Source organism: Phaenicophaeus curvirostris, chromosome 15 (assembly GCF_032191515.1).
Source record: "Phaenicophaeus curvirostris isolate KB17595 chromosome 15, BPBGC_Pcur_1.0, whole genome shotgun sequence".
Classification (NCBI taxonomy): domain Eukaryota; kingdom Metazoa; phylum Chordata; class Aves; order Cuculiformes; family Cuculidae; genus Phaenicophaeus; species Phaenicophaeus curvirostris.
Genome location: NC_091406.1, coordinates 16,722,262 through 16,741,254, shown reverse-complemented (window position 1 = coordinate 16,741,254; position 18,993 = coordinate 16,722,262). Strand labels below are relative to the sequence as shown.

At 38.6% G+C, this 18,993-nt stretch overlaps 1 protein-coding gene across 1 annotated transcript in view; it reads right to left on the bottom strand.

Moving 5' to 3' along the window:
* The window catches only part of RANBP17 (RAN binding protein 17), a 158,598-nt gene that overhangs the window by 39,151 nt on the left and 100,454 nt on the right, over nt 1-18,993 (bottom strand). The window contains exons 20-22 of the mRNA XM_069869431.1: nt 15,175-15,263; nt 8,745-8,852; nt 6,129-6,211 (exon numbers count right to left, since the gene is read on the bottom strand). Of these exons, the coding sequence (XP_069725532.1) occupies nt 6,129-6,211; nt 8,745-8,852; nt 15,175-15,263 (280 nt within the window). The remainder of the gene's footprint in view (nt 1-6,128; nt 6,212-8,744; nt 8,853-15,174; nt 15,264-18,993) is intronic.

Below are 18,993 nucleotides of genomic sequence, written 5' to 3'. Positions count from 1 at the left end.
AATTCAGCTGACAATTTAAGCATTTAATTACTGAATGACTCCCTAGGACATCAGTAAAGGAGCTGTAAGAAGTATGTGTGTGTGTGCGTGGGGAGGGGAACACAAAGCCAGCTAAAAACCCAAACTGGGGGGCTCTGACCAAAGAGAACGTCCCCGTGCCTCGGAATCCAACAAGCAATCTGCACCAGCGCTCTCTGCACAGCTCATGCCCTTCCTCCCTCCCTCCTGGATGCGGGAGCATGTCAGGACAGGCAGCTTCCCTTTCACTTCTCCTCCTTAATTGCTTTTACAGTAGAAGCCATAATACAAAAATGATTTCCTTATGGCTGAGTTTCATTTAAGCAGGGCTTGTTCTAGATTTCAGTCCAATAAGCGCTAAGTATAATAATACAACTAAATCATGTTTTAACGTGTGTGAATTAGATGGAGATAAAAAAAGACTTGGGTGAGATTAAACAAAGGTTGTGAAAATTTATCACATTTATAGAGAAAAAGTGTTTTTTGCCTTTTCCCCCTTTCCTGCTTTTATTATTCACCACTGCCCCATAAAGATGGTTTTGAACGTATGCTTTCCAGGCAGTCGGAATGCTGGGGCAGTATAAAGAAGTGGCCATATATAGAAAACAAAGAGGAAAACATTAATCATAAAGATGAGAGTAAGCTTCAAAAACTGATTTTTTTAAAGCTTCCACAACAACAAAACATGCATAAAACCTCTCAAATCAGCCCAATGAGCATGCCTAGTGCCAAGATCGATTTGCCAAAAGGAACCAATTATGAAATCTGAGTCAGTAATGAAGAGCAATATATCCTGAAGCCACTATGGCAAGAGAGGAGAGTAGACCATCGGCAACTGCAACCACTGTTCAGCTGAGCTGCTGCTCACAAATACCTGTTATAGAGCAGGAGTCAGTTTAACGAAAATTGTGAAGAAGAACTGTTATCCTACAAAGTTGCTGGCACTGAATGGATTACCACACTAAGTTTTGAAATACATGTTCTAGAAGCAATTTAAAGCTCATTAGAAATAATTGTGTCTGGCTACTGGAAAATGTGGTAAAATTTAATCCACATCCAAATGCTACCTGGGCTGTGAGAACAGGAAATTGTTTTGTGCTACTGTGGCTAACCTCATCCCTGACCTTGAGCAGTAACCGCTGCAACAGCTGAAAGCTGAAGCAAAATTAAAAACTTACATCAAAGTATATCATGACAGAATGTAGATAAATAAAAACAGCATATTGAAAATATTATTTTTATGACAGTCTCCTATAATGAAAGGGAAGAGGTTTTACTAAAATGTAAAGAAACCACAAAACAAAAACAGATGGACCCAAGGAGCACTGAAACATCATTCCTGTACAAGCGGGAGTTCAGGAACATGTAGTAAGGAGACTTGTACACACAGAATTAAAAGTGAAACATATTGGGGATGAAGAATGGTGGACTGCGCTATTCCAACTCCTTTCAATTTTCTCCTCTCAGCTGTTTATCTTAAATCACTCCATCACTCAGTCAGACTGGCTCTAGCCATAATGGACAAGACACAACACCCTTGCCAAGCAGCTGCAGAGCCCTAACAAGGATAATTGACTGCCTAAGTGCTTTTTGCATCCTACGCCAGGCTTTACATCTTCTGAACATATAGCATTTGTAAAGACATCTTAGGATTGTCTTCAGTCTATCAGTGATAAACGAGCAGAAGGACAGGACACACTGGCACTACTCTAACCGCAAAGCTGGATCTGTTAAGCAGAATTAAACACTCGCTGAAGTGCTCATTTTCAAAACTATGAAGAATTCATACTGTAAATTTTATTCATTGATAACGGAAGATGTTTAGCTTATCTTAAAAACAGGCTTTTTGGATTTTGTTCTGTTCTGCACTCAAACAGATGAAACCCCTGTGTGCCAGCCTAGAAGAGAAAGGAGAATATGCTTTAGAGAATTAGAGATTCCAGCATCCACACTCACAGACATTCACAAACATTTGCACCCCAGGAACACAGTTCTATCCTCTTCTCCCCCCTTTTACTTTCAGATCAAGCACAGACTTTCCAGCACCTATAGAGAGTAAGCGGAGGTGTCATTCAGACACAAATGGGCATCACAAACGTTGGCAAAACTGAAGATGGAAACAAAGCACCACGCTACATTACCAAATGTTTGTTTCAGAGTTACTCCCATGTAAACAGGGCAAGGCTGACACAGAACAAATCCACGTGTAAGTTCTATATTACTTGATCCCCTGGCAAACGCTGTAATAGCAAAGTGAAACTGCTTTGATCAGTGCAGTCCAGACTTAGGAAAAATTGATGTGGTGTCAGTGATCACCAGTGCCCTGTGCCCTGACGTCAGTGAGAAGAACCATTAGATGCCACCTTGCTTCAGCTACTAATTCCTTGCCTAATTGTTGACAGGACTGAGTTGTATTTCAGATCACATTTTTATGTATCCATAGGTTTATAAAGCAAGAAGACTCCCAGTGGATCGAAGTTATAACTGGAAACGTTAACTGGAAATATAATTTGTGCAGGAACAATTTCTGAAAAGAATACTTTTTCTAGCATTTTCTGTATGTCATTACATGTGAGAGAGTAGAAGGAAAAATACTGTTCTAAAACAAATTTATATTTCTCTTACCAATGGAAGTATAATACAATTAAGCCACATTTTCATTTATTGTTTGCATGTTATATTCTTCTAAGCAAGAGGAGCAACTGGGCTAGGCTATACCATCTGCAGGAGAGCGACCAGGTCTCTACCTGGAGAGCTGCTCAGCTATGGGAAGGGAAGGAAACTCTCACGGTCCAGGCAGGGAGGAGAGGGGAGAGCTAAAAAGCAGAGTTGGAAGCCTGGTGTTCAGATAGGGATTGCCAGGAGGAACGAGCCCAGCCAGGTCTCCAAGTGATTAAAGGAACTCCGGGATAAGAGAAGGCTGGGCAGCATTTATGGCAACCCACTTGGCCAATGGATTAAGTGAAACTGAGACTAAAGAGAGGGATCTTTCCACAGGGATAGTGTGATGAAAGAAAAAGATGTTTGCTTCTACTTCCCCTCTTTGTCTAATGTCATCACTTTGTGTTTCTCTCAGTTTAAAATGGCAATTATTATAGTATAGATTTCAATCAAATCTATGTTGAGGTTCAAGTGTCTTTTTGATCAACTTTGAGGAGCTCGCTATGAACTGCAGGCACATAAAAGAGGTTTGGCTGACTTGGTAAGATAAATGAGAATATAGTGTCTGTTGTCAACTCTTGACATTTACTGTGTGTTTTCTTTTCTAATGCTGCAGCCATAAAATCATCCTGAATGTGAGATTCTCAGCTGTTTTCAGAGTTTTAAGTTACTTGCAGTAATGGTACAGCAGAAAACTTGAAAACTGCACCCAGGGATGATAAGGCAGGTATGTACATATTCATTCTTTTAGCTGAATCACACAGTTTTTCAGAATGCGGGGCTGGAAAATTGCAAGAATGGTAATGTGAATTTTATGATCATTACTTGGTTTACTTGTTTATTTTCCCCCAGATGTTTGATAAGATTACATAAGCTTAAAAGACAAATACAATTTAAAAAAGTCATAGAGGCATATGGATTGAAGTTCTCCTTTAAAACACAATTATTGGGTATTAAATTTTGCAGGAAGGCGTTTGAAATTAATGCAGAATTCCTTAGCATCAATATTTTTATGGGATCTGCATGTTCAAAAGACCATAAATAGCTAAAGTCACGAATCCTTGTAATAGATTTCCAGAAGAGTTATATGTTTCGGTACCCTAGAATGGAAATTTCATAAACTAGCGATTGCTGATAAAAGCTAGAAATGTTAACAGCAATTATTTAAAGCTGATTATTGTAGTAACTTGAAATATTCATAGTGGGCAGTAAAATCTTTCCAGAGCGTAAGCCACTGACCGCTTCAGAATAGCTGGAGCAGTTTGAAACAGTGCTGATCTAAGATGTTTATTCCAGTGCCCACAGCTGAGTCCCAGTGCCGGCCAGGCCAGCGTTGCCCATCTGTGCCAAAGGGGAGCCAGCTGGGTTATTTGGAATCTCTGCTCTAATCAGCCAATTCAGTTGACTGCACTGGGAGGGCTTTCATGGGGACTTTGCAGTGATTCCAGTCCTGGAATAAATATTGGCCGTTGCTCACAGAAAAGAAAACCTGGACAATTCTTCTAACTGTTGTATCTAAGTAGTGGAAGTGTCACTGATGGGACCCTTTCAGACACTAATGATCCTATCAATGTATTTTAAAAGCAGAATGAAAAAAAAAGCAACCTCAGATATGTATTGAGTGGAGGCTTTTCCCCACATCTGCACTTCCCCCCTGCTTTTAGCTGATAGGTGATTTCAAATTTTTCTTTTGGAGGACATAATGAACAGTTGTCCTCTTAAATCTGTGTTAAGTAAAATGTCATCCTTCCACAGGAAAAGAGTTTTGAAAGCCACGGAAGAGAAGCCGTAGAGAAAAGTCTTATGGTCATTTCACTTCTTTTCACAGCACACATCTCCAGAGAGATGCCACACATCCCCAGGCATCTTTCACGTAATATAAGAACAAGGTCAACAGTGTCTAGACACTAGCTTCAACAGGCTCTATGGTTCCACTTCAAATCTTGCATTACTTTTAAATCTTGTTCAGTCTGGACAAGAGAAAACTCCAGGGAGACTGTAGGGGAGCCTTCCAGTACTTAAAGGGGCTCCAAGAAAGCTGGAGAGGGGCTCTTGATCAGGGAGTGCAGGGACAGGATGAGGGGGTATGGTTTTAAACTGAAAGAGGAGAGATTGTGATGAGATCATAGGCAGAAATGTTTTGCTGTGAGAGTAGGGAGGCCCTGGCCCAGGTTGCCCAGAGCAGTGGTGGCTGCCCCATCCCTGGAGGGGTTCAAGGCCAGGTTGGATGGGGCTTGGAGCCCCTGATCCAGTGGGAGGTGTCCCTGCCCATGGCAGGGGGTGGGACTGGATGGGTTTTAAGATCCCTTCTAACCCAAACCATTCCATGATTCTATGAAATCTGCACCATCCTGAAATTTCCTTTGATACCGCATAATCAAATTCTCGAGTGACCAGAAAATGTTGTCTTCATTGCTACAGCAATGAAGTACAAATGCTATGAATAACTGAGTAGTAAAATCTAAAAGTTTACCTTTTATATTCTCATACATATAAAACCTTATTTTTTATTTTGCTTAATCATTCTAACAAATTTACTGCAGAACACAGCTGATAAAATGTGCTAGCTTACTACATGGGCTATTTGAAAATAAAACAGCAAAATAATCTCACAAGGAATAAGAGTTACTTGGGTTTAATTTTTTTCTGTCATAAGTAAATGTTTTATGCATTCTGTGTATACTGTTTCCACGCCATACAGATCAAACGCAAAATTACATTTGAAATTTTTCACACGGGTGGCCCTGTAGTACGGTTTCCAGACCCAAAAATGCAACTTGAATGCAGTAAAAGCAAACCTGATGCACCAATTTTCTTTCTTTAAAAGAAACAGGACATCTATGGCTCCCTCTGTTCACACAACCTACAAATGAGGTTGCGCTACAAAAACTTGGTGATGTTCCAAAATATTTAGAAAGCAAACTTGTAAGCTACAAAGTTAGTGGGAGCATAATGTAAACTGCTGGTGTCAAAGACCTGTTGCAGTTGCATGCATGAGTGGGAGCAGTAAAATGGAGCAACTTATTATAAACACTTCTAACAGTGCTCTAGGGTAAAGCTGTTATGGCCCTATTATGTTTTGGAAGTGCTGAATATAATTTCAATACAAAAAATCAACCCACATCTATCAATCAGTAGCCTAGATCAAACACCTCATGGGTACTTGTGTCTTTGCAGAAATACATTTATAGTTGCTAGAAGACAGGCATTCAAGTTAAAAAAGGTGATACAAGCAACAATTCTACACAAATGAATCCTCATCTATGACAGTAAATGTGCTCCAAAGGTCCTCCACGTAAGGTCTGCATTCCCAAAGGCATGATAGCACCTTACAGTCCTGCTACGTATTCCACAATCCATCAGTGCTGAGCAATACAAACTAACAAGATTTTTATAACACAAGACAGGCAAAGAATTACACTGTGAAGGAAACGTTAATGAACACTTACCATACGTACAAATCATTTTACTAGCTTCTCTGAAGAGAAGAATTCCATTTGGAGATGACACATCAAAATTTAAGCGTTGCGATCTGAAAAATAACAGCAAAATTATTCAGATGGTCATTGAAAAGAAACCTGCAACGGATTCATTCCTAAAACAAACAAAAAAAAATTGCGGATTACAAAGTATAACTAGTTTTCAGTCCAGTGATGTGCATTCTAGCTATCTCCCTATATTTACAAAGAAACAACCCTGTGACAACAGACAAACCAATCTGAACCAGAAAAGGTGTCTGACAATACATACTCAGCTTTCAGTGACAGGTGAATGTCCTCTGCCTATATGCAGTTCAGGGGAATGCTACAAAGGCTCCACAATCAAAGTGGTTAGGGTAACATTTACCCTGTTTCTGCATCTGTACATCTTTTAAAAAAAAATAATCTCCACTGCTACATAAAATCTGTAGCAATTACAAGCCAGTTGTCAAAGTGTAAATGCACACATGCTTTTTATCAACACTGAAGTGTGAAGACAACTGAAAATGATGCTGGTGTCCTTGCCCATGGCAGGGAGGTTGGAATTGGACGCTCCTTAAGGTCCCTTCCAACCTAAACCATTCTATGATTCTGTATTGTCTTCCCTAATGCACAGATATTACCAAAGCCAACTAGTACCACTTTGTTCCTCATCTGGAAACACAGCAAAGTCCTTGTCCAAGTCCCTGTTCCATCTTTCCTATTTGTCTTGCAATAAAGAAGCCCATCTGCTAGTTCAGCCCTAAAAGTCCACTTTGAATACAGGACTCAGGCTTCTAAATGACCTTAGCAAAACTCACCCTTAGTGTTTCTGTGGAACAAACGCAAGAGGAGTCATCACTGAGTGATATAAACCAGGACATCCCCTGCCTGACCTATTTGGTAGCCATCCACTTTTATCAAACGTGGAGTCTTCTACACTACTATCACACAGACAGCAGGAGGTATCTTCCTTTGCTACAGGTCCCATCTTGTGTTGTCTGAGTCCCTCTTTGCAGGGTTTTTTGCTGCAAATTCTGGAGTAAATCTGGGTGTTTATAAATGAGTAAAACGTGCCTTGTATAAAACATTTGTGTATTCCATGTGTACAAAGTGATAATGACTGGCAGAGGCAAAACCCCCAAACCAGCACATCATCTCAATAAGAGTGGCATAATGCACAATCTGATACTCTGTAACATATTTTAACCATGTCAAAGTAGATTGTATAATACATTCTAACCTGTAAAAGCTAATGCAGTACACAACTGGTGAAAAAACACCATCCCAGATGATGTTCTCTAAAGGGAACAAGGCAGATTTTCTGAATACCAATAGGTAGAAAAGGCACATGAATATGGAAAGGAGCTTGAAGAAGTCTCTTGCATAAGAGTCATTGTTCCAGTTCCTCTTTACCTTTGTGTATTGTTACTAGAATTCTGTGTTCACGCTCTAACTATCTCTTCCTTGAAATATGTTGCAGCACAGTTGGAGAACTGCTTGTGCATTGGATCATGAATGAAAATAGGTTAAACTTTTCCACCAATTTATTATACTATCACCAGGATAAAAGACCTAATGAGCCTACATAAACCCAAGAGGGAGTCACAGCCAGCATGTCAACGCAAACAAGAACCAGGGAACTCTGCCTTCAGGTCTACGTAGCCGGTCAGGAATTAAATGCATAACATACATGCTGGCATCTGACTGGGAGCCAGGGCTGAACTTTAAGGCACCAATGTCCTGTCACCAGATTAAACTAAATATTTTTTTCACATTTCAAATCTTTCAACTTGTTCCCTTCTATGTTTGATTCACAAGGCAAAATGGGAAATGACGAGAATCCACACTTAGCTGAAAACTCTACTAATACTTTAGCCATGAAGATACCCAGCACAGAGATTTGAACTATGAATTTTTCATTTAAAAACCTTTTTTTCTCCTTGAACAGTACACTAAATATTTCCAAGTGTCCTGATAATTTCCCCAAATAAATTGTTCTGTTACTTGCAGTAAAACAGGAGTTTCATTCTATCTACTGCAATGCCAAGTATTGAAATCAGCTCCCAGAACCATGCTGAGGTCTTTCTGGTTAGCCCACAGAGAAGATTTTAGATGTGGGAGAAGTTAGCTATACCTTGATTATAAATACTGCTGTATTAGACACTGTTCTTTCCTATTTTGGCTGGAAGAGTTGAGCTACAAGAGAAACTGTAAAAGGAGTTGTGGTTTTACTGGAGTGCTGCTTGGCTCAAGGCAAAAATGCAGCCTGCAGCAAACCTTAACAGCAGACCATAATCTGATATTTAATTGTAGAGTCAGTATTTATCCCTGGTTAAAGCATATACTTCCACTAACACTGAGAATAAAATCACATTAGTCCCTCATATATATAATCCCATAATTAATCCTTACCAACTGATACTGTAACATCTACCTTGTCAGTATAGCAATACGATCACAATGGAAGCCGAGTTCTGCTTGTGAATTTTGTTCCAAAATACAAAAGTGTCAGTCTTAAAGTCATCATAAGGATGAGCAAGATGGAACAGAGTACACATACCATTGCAGTGTTCACCACTGATCTAATTTCCATGTGCTTCTTACCTGTTCTGCAAGAATTCTGCCATCAGCTTCAAGATGGGGGTTGTACACGCAGGCTCGCGGTACCACAGTTCGATAGCTCTTTGCAGAACAGAAATGTATGCAGGGTATCTTCAACAACTGAGTTAAAGAACAAACTGATGCAACAACACCTCGTAAAACAACATCCCCAAAACTGTACTGCACCATTAGATGGGTGGGCCAGATAGACACCTTGGTACCTCAGACTGAGAGAGGAGCTGCTGGAACCTATATACTGAAGTGAGTCCCTGCTTAGAAGAATAAATTCCTTGGAAATGGTTAATTGGGGAATAGTTCATAAACCAGAGCTGTAACAAAGGAAAAAGAAAGCAGTCTGTCTATGTGAAGCTAATCCGTGTATGTATGTAAAAGTAGCTTGGGTTTTTAATGAATGGCATAAGTCACAAATGGCAATTTAATTTAAAAAACCCAAAGATTTACATATTAGCAAATTCTGGGCCCTGAATTTCAGTGGTGTCTCACAATACATTGTATTTGCTATATAAGTGGTTTGGAACAAACTGATTGTATGAAGTTGTTTCCAGAGCATTCAAGAACAGAATTCAGCTAAACTGCGTGTGGGAGACCAGCAAAGTTAGATCCCTAAGAACTCCTTCAGGAGAGCTGTTTGCTCATCAGCACCCAAGAGACATCCATTCATTTAAAGCAGGATTTAAAAGAATGCAATACAGAAAGAAGTTTAGTAGAATTTGCAGTGTAGCTTAAAAAAAAAAAAATCTCTTGAGTTCCTAACTCCATCAAATATCTCATACCACAATTTGATACAAAGCTGACCCCTTCTTCCCAGTATGCTGAATAAAAGAGTTTATTTGGATAAGAATGCAGGTTGGCAAATGGAAATGAAGTAGCACAGCTTGACTGGCAAAGAAATAAACAGGTTTTTTATACTGAACCAAGAGATTTTAACTATACAATCTGCTACTAAACATGATCTAGCTAATGTAGTCAATGGTTTTGTTTAATAATAAACTTATTTTTCATTTTTAACTTTGTTTCATGTCATATAATTCTGCTTTATTTAACCACAGGAGAGTAGTGACTGCTGTTAGGAAAAACCTATTGCCTATTCAGACAACAAAGGCAACCACTGTGAATCTTACAAAGCAGAACACAGGCCAAGCACTCCACACAGTATTGTGGAATAGCAGACTGAAATACATGGAGGTTTACATGCTTCCAGGACATGTAGACACAGTCAGGTCTCAGTTTGGTATCGCTCTTCTGGTGGAGGCCAAAGTGTTCACTGATGAACGACAGCGTTGTGCGGGCAGATGGCCACTGCTGCCTGTCTGAGGCATCTAAGGCTCATGTGTTGTTGCTGCCAGCTGCTCAAGGCACTGTAGGCATAAACTACAGAGAGTGGAAGACGCTGACATGTGAAATACATTTGCAGGCCTGGTTCCTCACTCCTTTATGGGGGTCTTTACATTTTAAATCAAAGAAACTAGTGTCAAACATACCATGGAGAGTTATCCAGTAATAAAGTGGGATTGAATTCATATCTCACTTACCTATAACATTCTCAAAGAACATTGATGATCTGCGCCTTCTCATACCATAGAATCATAGAATAACCAGGTTGGAAGAGACCCACTGGATCATCGAGTCCAACCATTCCTATCAAACACTAAACCATGCCCCTTAGCACCTCGTCCACCTGTGCCTTAAACACCTCCAGGGAAGGTGACTCAACCACCTCCCTGGGCAACCCTTCAAGATTTACTAATATCAGTTCCATTTTTTTCTGAGGTGGACTTCCAATCCAGCTCAGTCTCCACAAAGGATGGTCAATTTTCTCAATATCCAGCACATGTCATGTAAGGTATGGAACTGAGCTGTGCTATTAATTCTCCTACCTCATGCCTTACCCTTAGCCTTCCCAGCAGCTCAATGTATACAAATAGGAGATGGTGCAACACTGCAAAGACCCATTGTGGAATTTCACGGGGTAGAAAACATTTGCCCTTTCAGATTTCACGGCAAAGAGTAACAAGAAAGCTAAACCCTACAACCAAAATGTAAGTCAGCAGTATCAAAGGCTGCTAAAACATCCAATATGATTAGTTACCTTCATTAAAAAACTTAAGCATTGAGTCCATATTCACTGGCAAGGCAAGACTGGAAACTAGAGCCAATTTTTATAAAAGCTAGGGTCAACAGAAGGGCCTCGGCAATTTATTATTTCTTTTATAAATCCAATAAAGCAGAATAAATTGGTTTTAAACAGAACATTAAAGTGTCTTTAACCACAAGCTCCAAGGAATCTGGCTAAGTCATGAACTTAACCTGACCAGCCAGTTCAAGCTCAAAGGAATTCAAACAGCAACAAACTGTACTGAGGTTTGAACCAATGCAAGTGGCAATTACAGCTTTTACAAACAGATTACTGACCAGGTAGCCTTTCTTAATGAGAAAATAGGTTCGCTTCTTCTCTTGTGATTCAGAAACTTCAATGTCTCTAGCTGTTTATCTGGCTTTTTCAAGTTTGTACCTAATCCTGAATCTTTAAACATACAAACTTAAAAATTTAGTTCTTCAAAAACTGACTTATTTTGAACAAGCCACCTCATTGCTGCATGGGGCTTTATTTTTTAAGAGATATGATATGAATTTGGACAACTATCTACCAATGGTAGTTAGCTACAAAGATTGTGTCGCTTGTTCTAGTGATCCACCTCTGAAGCAGCGTACAAGCAGACTGAATACCTAGGTCAGCTGGAACTTTTAAACAGAAACTAGACACAACTTCCCAACGGCAGATAACTTTTCTATAAATTTAGTGTCCATGTCTCTATACATATGGATATTTTCATACTGGCAGCCAATTTTATTCATTCATGCATGTACATCGTGTACTATTTAGCCAACTGCAATTCTAAGATAACCTTATCAATTGATTCTTGCAGCCCATTTTCTTATTGCAGACAACAGAAGTCATAAAATACTGGGAATTAGCTGGGAGAAACACAGAAAAAAATATTTATGGGTTCCTACCTAACTGTAAGAAACACTAAATGGAAGTAACAAAAAAGTGGGTATTACCCTGAACTCACAATTGAATCTCCATGGATGCATCTCACTGTCCGATCAAGGATCTTAGGCTACAGTCTGGCATTAGTAGGAAAGAGAACAGATTAAATATTCCGCAGAATGAAGTACGTAAGGAGAAGGATCGCTGTTAAGTAAAGTAGGTTTTGATTCTACTCAGACTAGTACCCAGTTTTTTTTCAGGCCACACCTGCATGTACAGGACTGACCTACAAATTACAGAGACCGTACGTGAGGAACACAAAAGGCAAATAAACTTTCCAAAGCTGCGGTGCTGGAATCGTCACTGACAGCTTGACATATCAATATTTCAGGAAGAATAGATGACTTTCATATCCAGTGTTTTGGGCTTTTTTTTGTTTTGTTTTGTTTGTTTGTTTGTTTATGTGATGTTTTTCTTCATCTTTCATTACCGGATAGTTTGGGAAGATGCTATACTTAACACCTCAAGCTGCTTAAAATATTTGGAAATATTTTAATGAAGTCTTTTGAGAGATCACCTAATACAACTATAGAACAAATTTTACTATTATTATAAGTATTTTCTCTTCATCCCTTGCCAGAGGAAAACTATAAATCTTGTCTCAGCTGAATGAACACCATTTATCATATTCATTTTCTTGTCAATACAATTATGAAAAGCCCTTGGCCTTTTTCCAAGGAGCCTGATTTGCTAGAGAAACTCAATTAGTATAAGCAAGCCTGCTACAAAACAGCCCTATTTGGCAATCCAGCACAGCTTCAGCATACCTGACGATTCACCTCAAAACCACCATCCTAATAACTCAATCACAATGGCAAAATACAAGATTCAATGGTGTCCCCCGTGCCTCTCTTCTTCTTCCCCTCCCCGGACCAAAAGGACTTCAGAGAAATTATTTCTGCTCATTTTTGCCATCTACTGGACAAAACTTAAGAGTCTGAACATTATGATCAGAAAAAAAAGAGAAGAACCTCCCAGGTGAGATATTACTGAGTGTAATTTGTTTTGTTCTGGACAGGGCTTTGACCCAAAATATTTCCTGCAATCACTTGAGAAGTTTATCAATACATTCTTCTACCAACAATTTACAAGTGACTGTTTCTGATAGTCTTCAGTACAGACTAAACATCATCTTCTGGTATATTAAAAGCTTAGCCTTTTATCCCTTTCCTCTTTGTCATGTTTACTTATTGAAAAAATGCCAGTAAATCAGATTTATTTTCGCTAATATTCTGTATTTGCCATTTTCAATATTGAAATACTAGGACTTCAAACATAACAGAATAAAGTCTGTTTAAAAAACAGGTTTTCTTTGCTATTAAAACCATTTTTCTGACGATATATTTGAAACTACAAAAGAAATATATTCATCAAAGGATATTTAAACTTTTATGATAAAATAGGCATCTGACCCTCCTTCTCCTCCCATTTCTCTTTCTGTCTTTACATAACAGTAAATAAGAGTTGTGATAACAGCAACTTACTCTGCTATAATGCTTTGGATCAATACCTGGATGAAGCTGGACTCAGCCAAATGAAGTGAAATCCATGTACTTATCCTTTAGAGCCAAAGGTGATGAGAAAAAAAAAATCTGACCCTGTGCAAAGGAAAAGAACCTGAGAAGGCCTCGGCTTTGAGTTCCACACAAAGCTGCATTTCAATCTATTTTTATTGTTAATGCAGAAAAATGAAATCCAGAAGTGGGAGGCTGTTTTTATTTACTTGAAATAAACTTAAAGGAATAAATAAATTAAAAAAAAAATTTAGGAAAGGGTCCTGAGAATTACATATCCTAGATCCCTGTATAAAAAAAACACCTCCATGGATGAATCCATTTCTTTCAAATGGAGAGGAGGTAAGCCTGGATTATCCCTCCTCCTCCAACTGGAGATTTGCAGTTCCGCACAGAAGAATGCTGCACTAGGAAAACCAAAGAAAAAACAATTTACAATAGAAGCAGCACTGGTCTGCTTTTATGCATCTTCCTGATTTTATTATTATGTTTTAGGGTACCACACGCACAAACAGTACTAATGAAGTTAAACGTACCCAATGGTGCCCACTAGAAAATGAGATGCTAATTCACAGTCTGGCTGCAGTAGTTTGTGGTTGGATTTTTTTTTTCCTCCAGTCTCCTAACACTAAAACGACGCGATGCTTTCCACTGATTTTATGAGAAATAAAGGTTACGCTGCTTTATGTTTTGCTGAGCCTGCGCATGGCCGGAATCACTGCACACATGCGAAGGTCTTGCCTTAAGGTAATGTAAACCCTCACCTTATTCAGGTTTACCTGAATGGCCATCAGGATCCCACTCCCACCATGCAGGGACGTCTATCAGACCATACCAGGCTCTGCCGTGCAGTCTTTCAGGCCTTAAAGGCTAATTTCCTAGCTGCAGTGCTATATCGATGCAATCCCTCTTCTTAACCAGAAAGATTATTAGTAAACAGTAGGGTTTCATTATTTACTTAAAATAAAAATGCTTTTAAAAGCTTCGTTTCTCGTGAAGCATGTCATTGTACTTGAATGTTGTTTTTTTTCTGTCCATAAAATAAATACACAATTAACTTCCACAGCTTTGTGAGATCTAAATTATAAAACAAATATTTTCACAGTTACTTCGCTCTATTTTTTAGCAATTTGTTACTAAAACGACCGCGTGCCTGAAGAGAGAAATACAGCTCCCGTATTTATAAAAACACAACCCATTTCTCTATAGTATTAAGAAAACACCCATGAGTATTATTGCATTTCTTGGCATAAAAATGTACACAATATTTAAAGCGAATTGTTCCCTTACCATTACTTACTGAAGAAAACTACAATCTAAAGGTTTTGGTTTTGTTTTCAGATGTCCATTTTCTTCTGGATCAAGAAGACTGCAGGTGTTGCGATATTAATAGAGTTGACATAAATAGAAAGTAACTGGCTAAATTAAAGACATGATTCATACCAGAGAGAGAAATCTCCCCAGACAGCACTTGGATAGTAATTTTTAAGCACTTTTGATGTTAAACCAAATGTAGATACATTGTGTGTGTGGAGCTAAGGACACAGCTTTTTCTTTTTTCTTTTTTTTTTTTTTTTTACAACAAAAATTACGGATTTATAAAGGGAAAAAACCCTCTTGGATACGTTTTCTAGATGAGCAGTGTGACACAACAAAAAAGTGACCTCTCTGTGGTCCTTCCCAGTTAACTGCACGGTTGCCATTGTGCTGTAATTTTAGCTGATTACACATTAGTTCATTTAGCTTTGTTTCCTCTTCCCCACTGTGCCGTACTATTAAACTAATGCAAGGGGCCTGGTATCCCTCTGTGCACAGAGCTGGTATTGTCACAGTGTAATAAGGATACATCCAGTCAAACAGCATGGTGTAGCTGGTCTTTGTGTTGAGCGCAAAGGCAATCCCTCGAAGATCCCTTGCCAGCCCGATCAACATACGCTGTCAGTGGGAAAGAGACACAGTAATTGATTTTCACGTTAGCGCCGAGCAGATGGAGTAATAATCAGCCAATAATGACCACATATCTGATTTTGATTCATTAGTTTAAATGTCTCGCTCAAATCTTTTTTTTTTTCTTTTTTTATGAAATACACAAAGATTCTTCTAACAAACAAGGTTTCCACAAGTTTTATAGTGAGAACTCTAACAAAACGCTTTGGAAATGCTTTTGATTATTTGACATGCCATCCTAATGAATAATGCAAATTAAAACACAATATACGAACACTGTGTATTAAAGTGTTTCCTGTGTTAATAAATTTAAAGTAACTATAACAATAAAAATGTTAATTTAAGCTTGCAATATTTTGAATGAGGTGTAAGACTCATAACCAGCTACAATTAAGGTTACAACGAGATTCTCATTGCATTGTTTTTTTAACTTATCTATTGGACGCTGGGTTTTTTTTTAAGCAAAAGTAATTTTCTAAGTTAGGTTTCTTCAAAAAGCAACTTTTTTGTTATGAAACGCCATGCAGATCTCTATCACTGTTAACATTAGTTTTGAGGTGAATTTTTTTTTTCTTCAGTGACTGAAGCGTGGCTTCAGAATCCTTCCTGCACAAATGCAGATGACATTTTCTGCATAGATAATTAGTCCCTACTAAAGGGATGCTCTCCAGATAATTAATAGAAATTGATAAGAAACATTAGCAAATGAAAAATATTTTAACAAGATACATAAACTTTCCAATTTACTTTGACATAAATATTAATTTTTGATAATTAAGTAGTTTTAACAAATTTTATCCATGTGTTGCAGGTGGGGTTTGTACTTTTTTTTTTCCATACTAAAAGACCACAGCACTGCAGAGCCTGGTAAAAAACCCAATCTTTGGAGCATGGCAAAACAAATCAGTTAGGAGTTATTTCCTTAAAACCAGAGTTTTCAGTAATATATCACCTGGTGCTAGCGCTGTAATATTTATAGTGCTGAGAAATACAAAAGGTAAGAATCACATATTAATTTTAATTGAACCCATAAAGAGCAAATTATGGCTGATGCCTTGTTAAACTGCTAAATGTAATCTTGTACCGGGCTAATTTCTACTTTTCCTATACAGACCCACTAATTTGACCGACTGGATGGCACGCACGCAGATTTATCCAAGGATAAACAGCGTTCTCTACAAAGCACTGGTGAGGTTGCTAGGAGTATTTTAATATTTGCATTTCTTTTCTGTTGTGCATTGAAATGGCCTGAACTTGCAAGATGCAGAGAGGTCTCAACTCTCATTAACTTTAATGGGACTCTGAAATCACCAGAGAGGAAGTGTTCAATACTGAGAAGATGCAATATAAAACTGTAACTTTATATTCTTCCGCACTTCCACACTTTGTGCACTGTTTTGTCTGCACAGAAAACAACAGTTTAGCTGACACGGTAGCCAAAAAAGGTATAGAACTAAAAGAACTTGGCAGCAACACTTTATAGAAGGAATACAGAGATGCCACAGGGAAGCGGAAATCTTCCAGAGGGATTGTGGTTCCTTTGCCCATTCGAGCCATGAAAGGAGGAGACAAGCAAGACCACACAAAGGAAAGGCTGAGCAGGGAAGAAGGGGAGCCACAGCCCCTGGCAAGCTGTGAACTTGCCTTTGTTTGAGGATATGCTCGGAGAGGAAGAGGTCATCATCTCAAGTGGTCTCTGGGACAGGGATTAGAAAATGACAAGAGCCAAACCCATGTTCCCCTATCATGCCTACTCTGTCTTTATAAAAACCCTTGGTTGTAAGAAAACACTCTTTTGCAAATATATTTAAGAAACAGTTTGGTTGTGAGACTTTAAAACCTACTAAAAACAGTAGATATGCAACTTTATTTAAACTACGGTCGCAGACTTTTAAGGACCTACATAAACACCAGGCAATTCCAGACACCTTTTGACCTTGAATTCTAAACTACTACCACATAAACTTGCTCTTCTGTTCTTTAAATTCAAGCACTGTTATTAAAAAGCCTACACTATTAACCACACTGTTCTGAATTGATGAGCTCACTCTACAAGGCACCGCAATGTACAACCCCAGCACACTCAGTGGTTTAGATATCACCCATTGGAACTCAACTTATAAAGTAACGCCTACAGCTGGTAATGGCTAAACAGCCTATGTAATAGCCTACAGAATCCCGAGATAAATCTTGATCCATTTGAGTCAGCGGTAAAAATACCTTTAAATTCTAACAGGAGCAAAAGTCACCCTCCATTCCCTGCTTGCTTAAGTCACACTTAATAAGACAAAAAAACCCCCATCCCCTAAAATCTGGGATAGTCTACTTTTATCCCATTAATTTTCAAAGAGCAATTAGGTGCATAAAACCTATTAATGACAAGCAATATTGTACACTTATGCATGTATGTTTTGGCTGTCATCCCATGGGATTTGAAGGGCCTTGCAAACTTAGCAGAGTAATTTGAGGAACACATGAAGCTGCTGCTTCATCCACAACTGAACACCAACCATTTCTGGGGCAAAGTGACAACTCATAACACCACCGGCAACTGCAGAACGAGTACAGTGAGAAGCAAAGACCAGTAAATACAAGAAACATAGGAAGAGGAGGTTGTCAGCAGTTTGCGGGTTTATACGTTGCTTTTCTTGCAAATGAAAGAATTTACTTCAAATTCTGTTTTCTAAATACCCTTCCCTGACTGATATTTACTGATGATTAATTAAAATCAGGTTTACTGATGATTAATTAAAACAAAGCCATTTTCAAAATAGATTCAAGACTTCTCTTTCAAAGCCCTGAAGATTTTTCAAAGGAAAGGTGATGAAGATTTAAATATTTGCAGAAAATCCCTCTGCCTTGCCAACATGTGCCACTTGTCTGACTAATGCCAGTTAAACTGCTCCTGCCGCCCACCCCCAAAACGGGGCTTGTAATGGAAAGTCTGACAGACCCTTAACTACAGTGGCACTACTGGGTGCAGCTATAATATTACCCTCATAATTCTACTATATAATAACAACAAAGGAAAAAAAAGGTGAGGGGTCATTGCGCTTTGTCTTTAGAATTAAGATGGCTGTCTTCATCCTTACAGCATACTCTTAATTCTGGAGACACGTCTTAATAACCTCTAAATAGTTCCAACAAAAGAGCCGTGTCAGAGGAATGAGCAGGCCCCAAGGTGTTTCAACTGGAGTGTTTTCATCTGCCTTTATTGCTCTATCCCTCTCCAGAATTAAGGCAATAACCTGTGATAAATTATTCAGGAACTGCTACAGGGATCAAAGCAAAATCATTCTGTTAAAGTGCTGTTTGCAACATTTGGCACTTAGTGTGAAAACTTTTAATGTGTGCAAGCTGAAAATCAAGGATTTTAAATAATTTAACAGCATGGAGTTTCTACAAACCAGCTAAAGATAGCATGTTGCTATTTAACAGCTTTTTCCTCAGATCCTTTTTTTTTCCACGCGTTTCTAGCAAATCTGATGATGTCACAACTATAAACAAAGTGCTACTGAGATTCCAGATACCCAGTCGATATATTCCTTCCTCGGATTGTCAAGAGAAACCTTGAAATTCCTAGCAGAAAATTAGCTCTGGTTTTAATACTGGACATTTTTTCCTGTCAGCATAAAAATGTGAAAAGGAAGGAGAAAGAAGAAAAAAGGAAAGCGAAGCATATAATTCCTTAAGCCATGTTCAATTATGTTTGATGTCC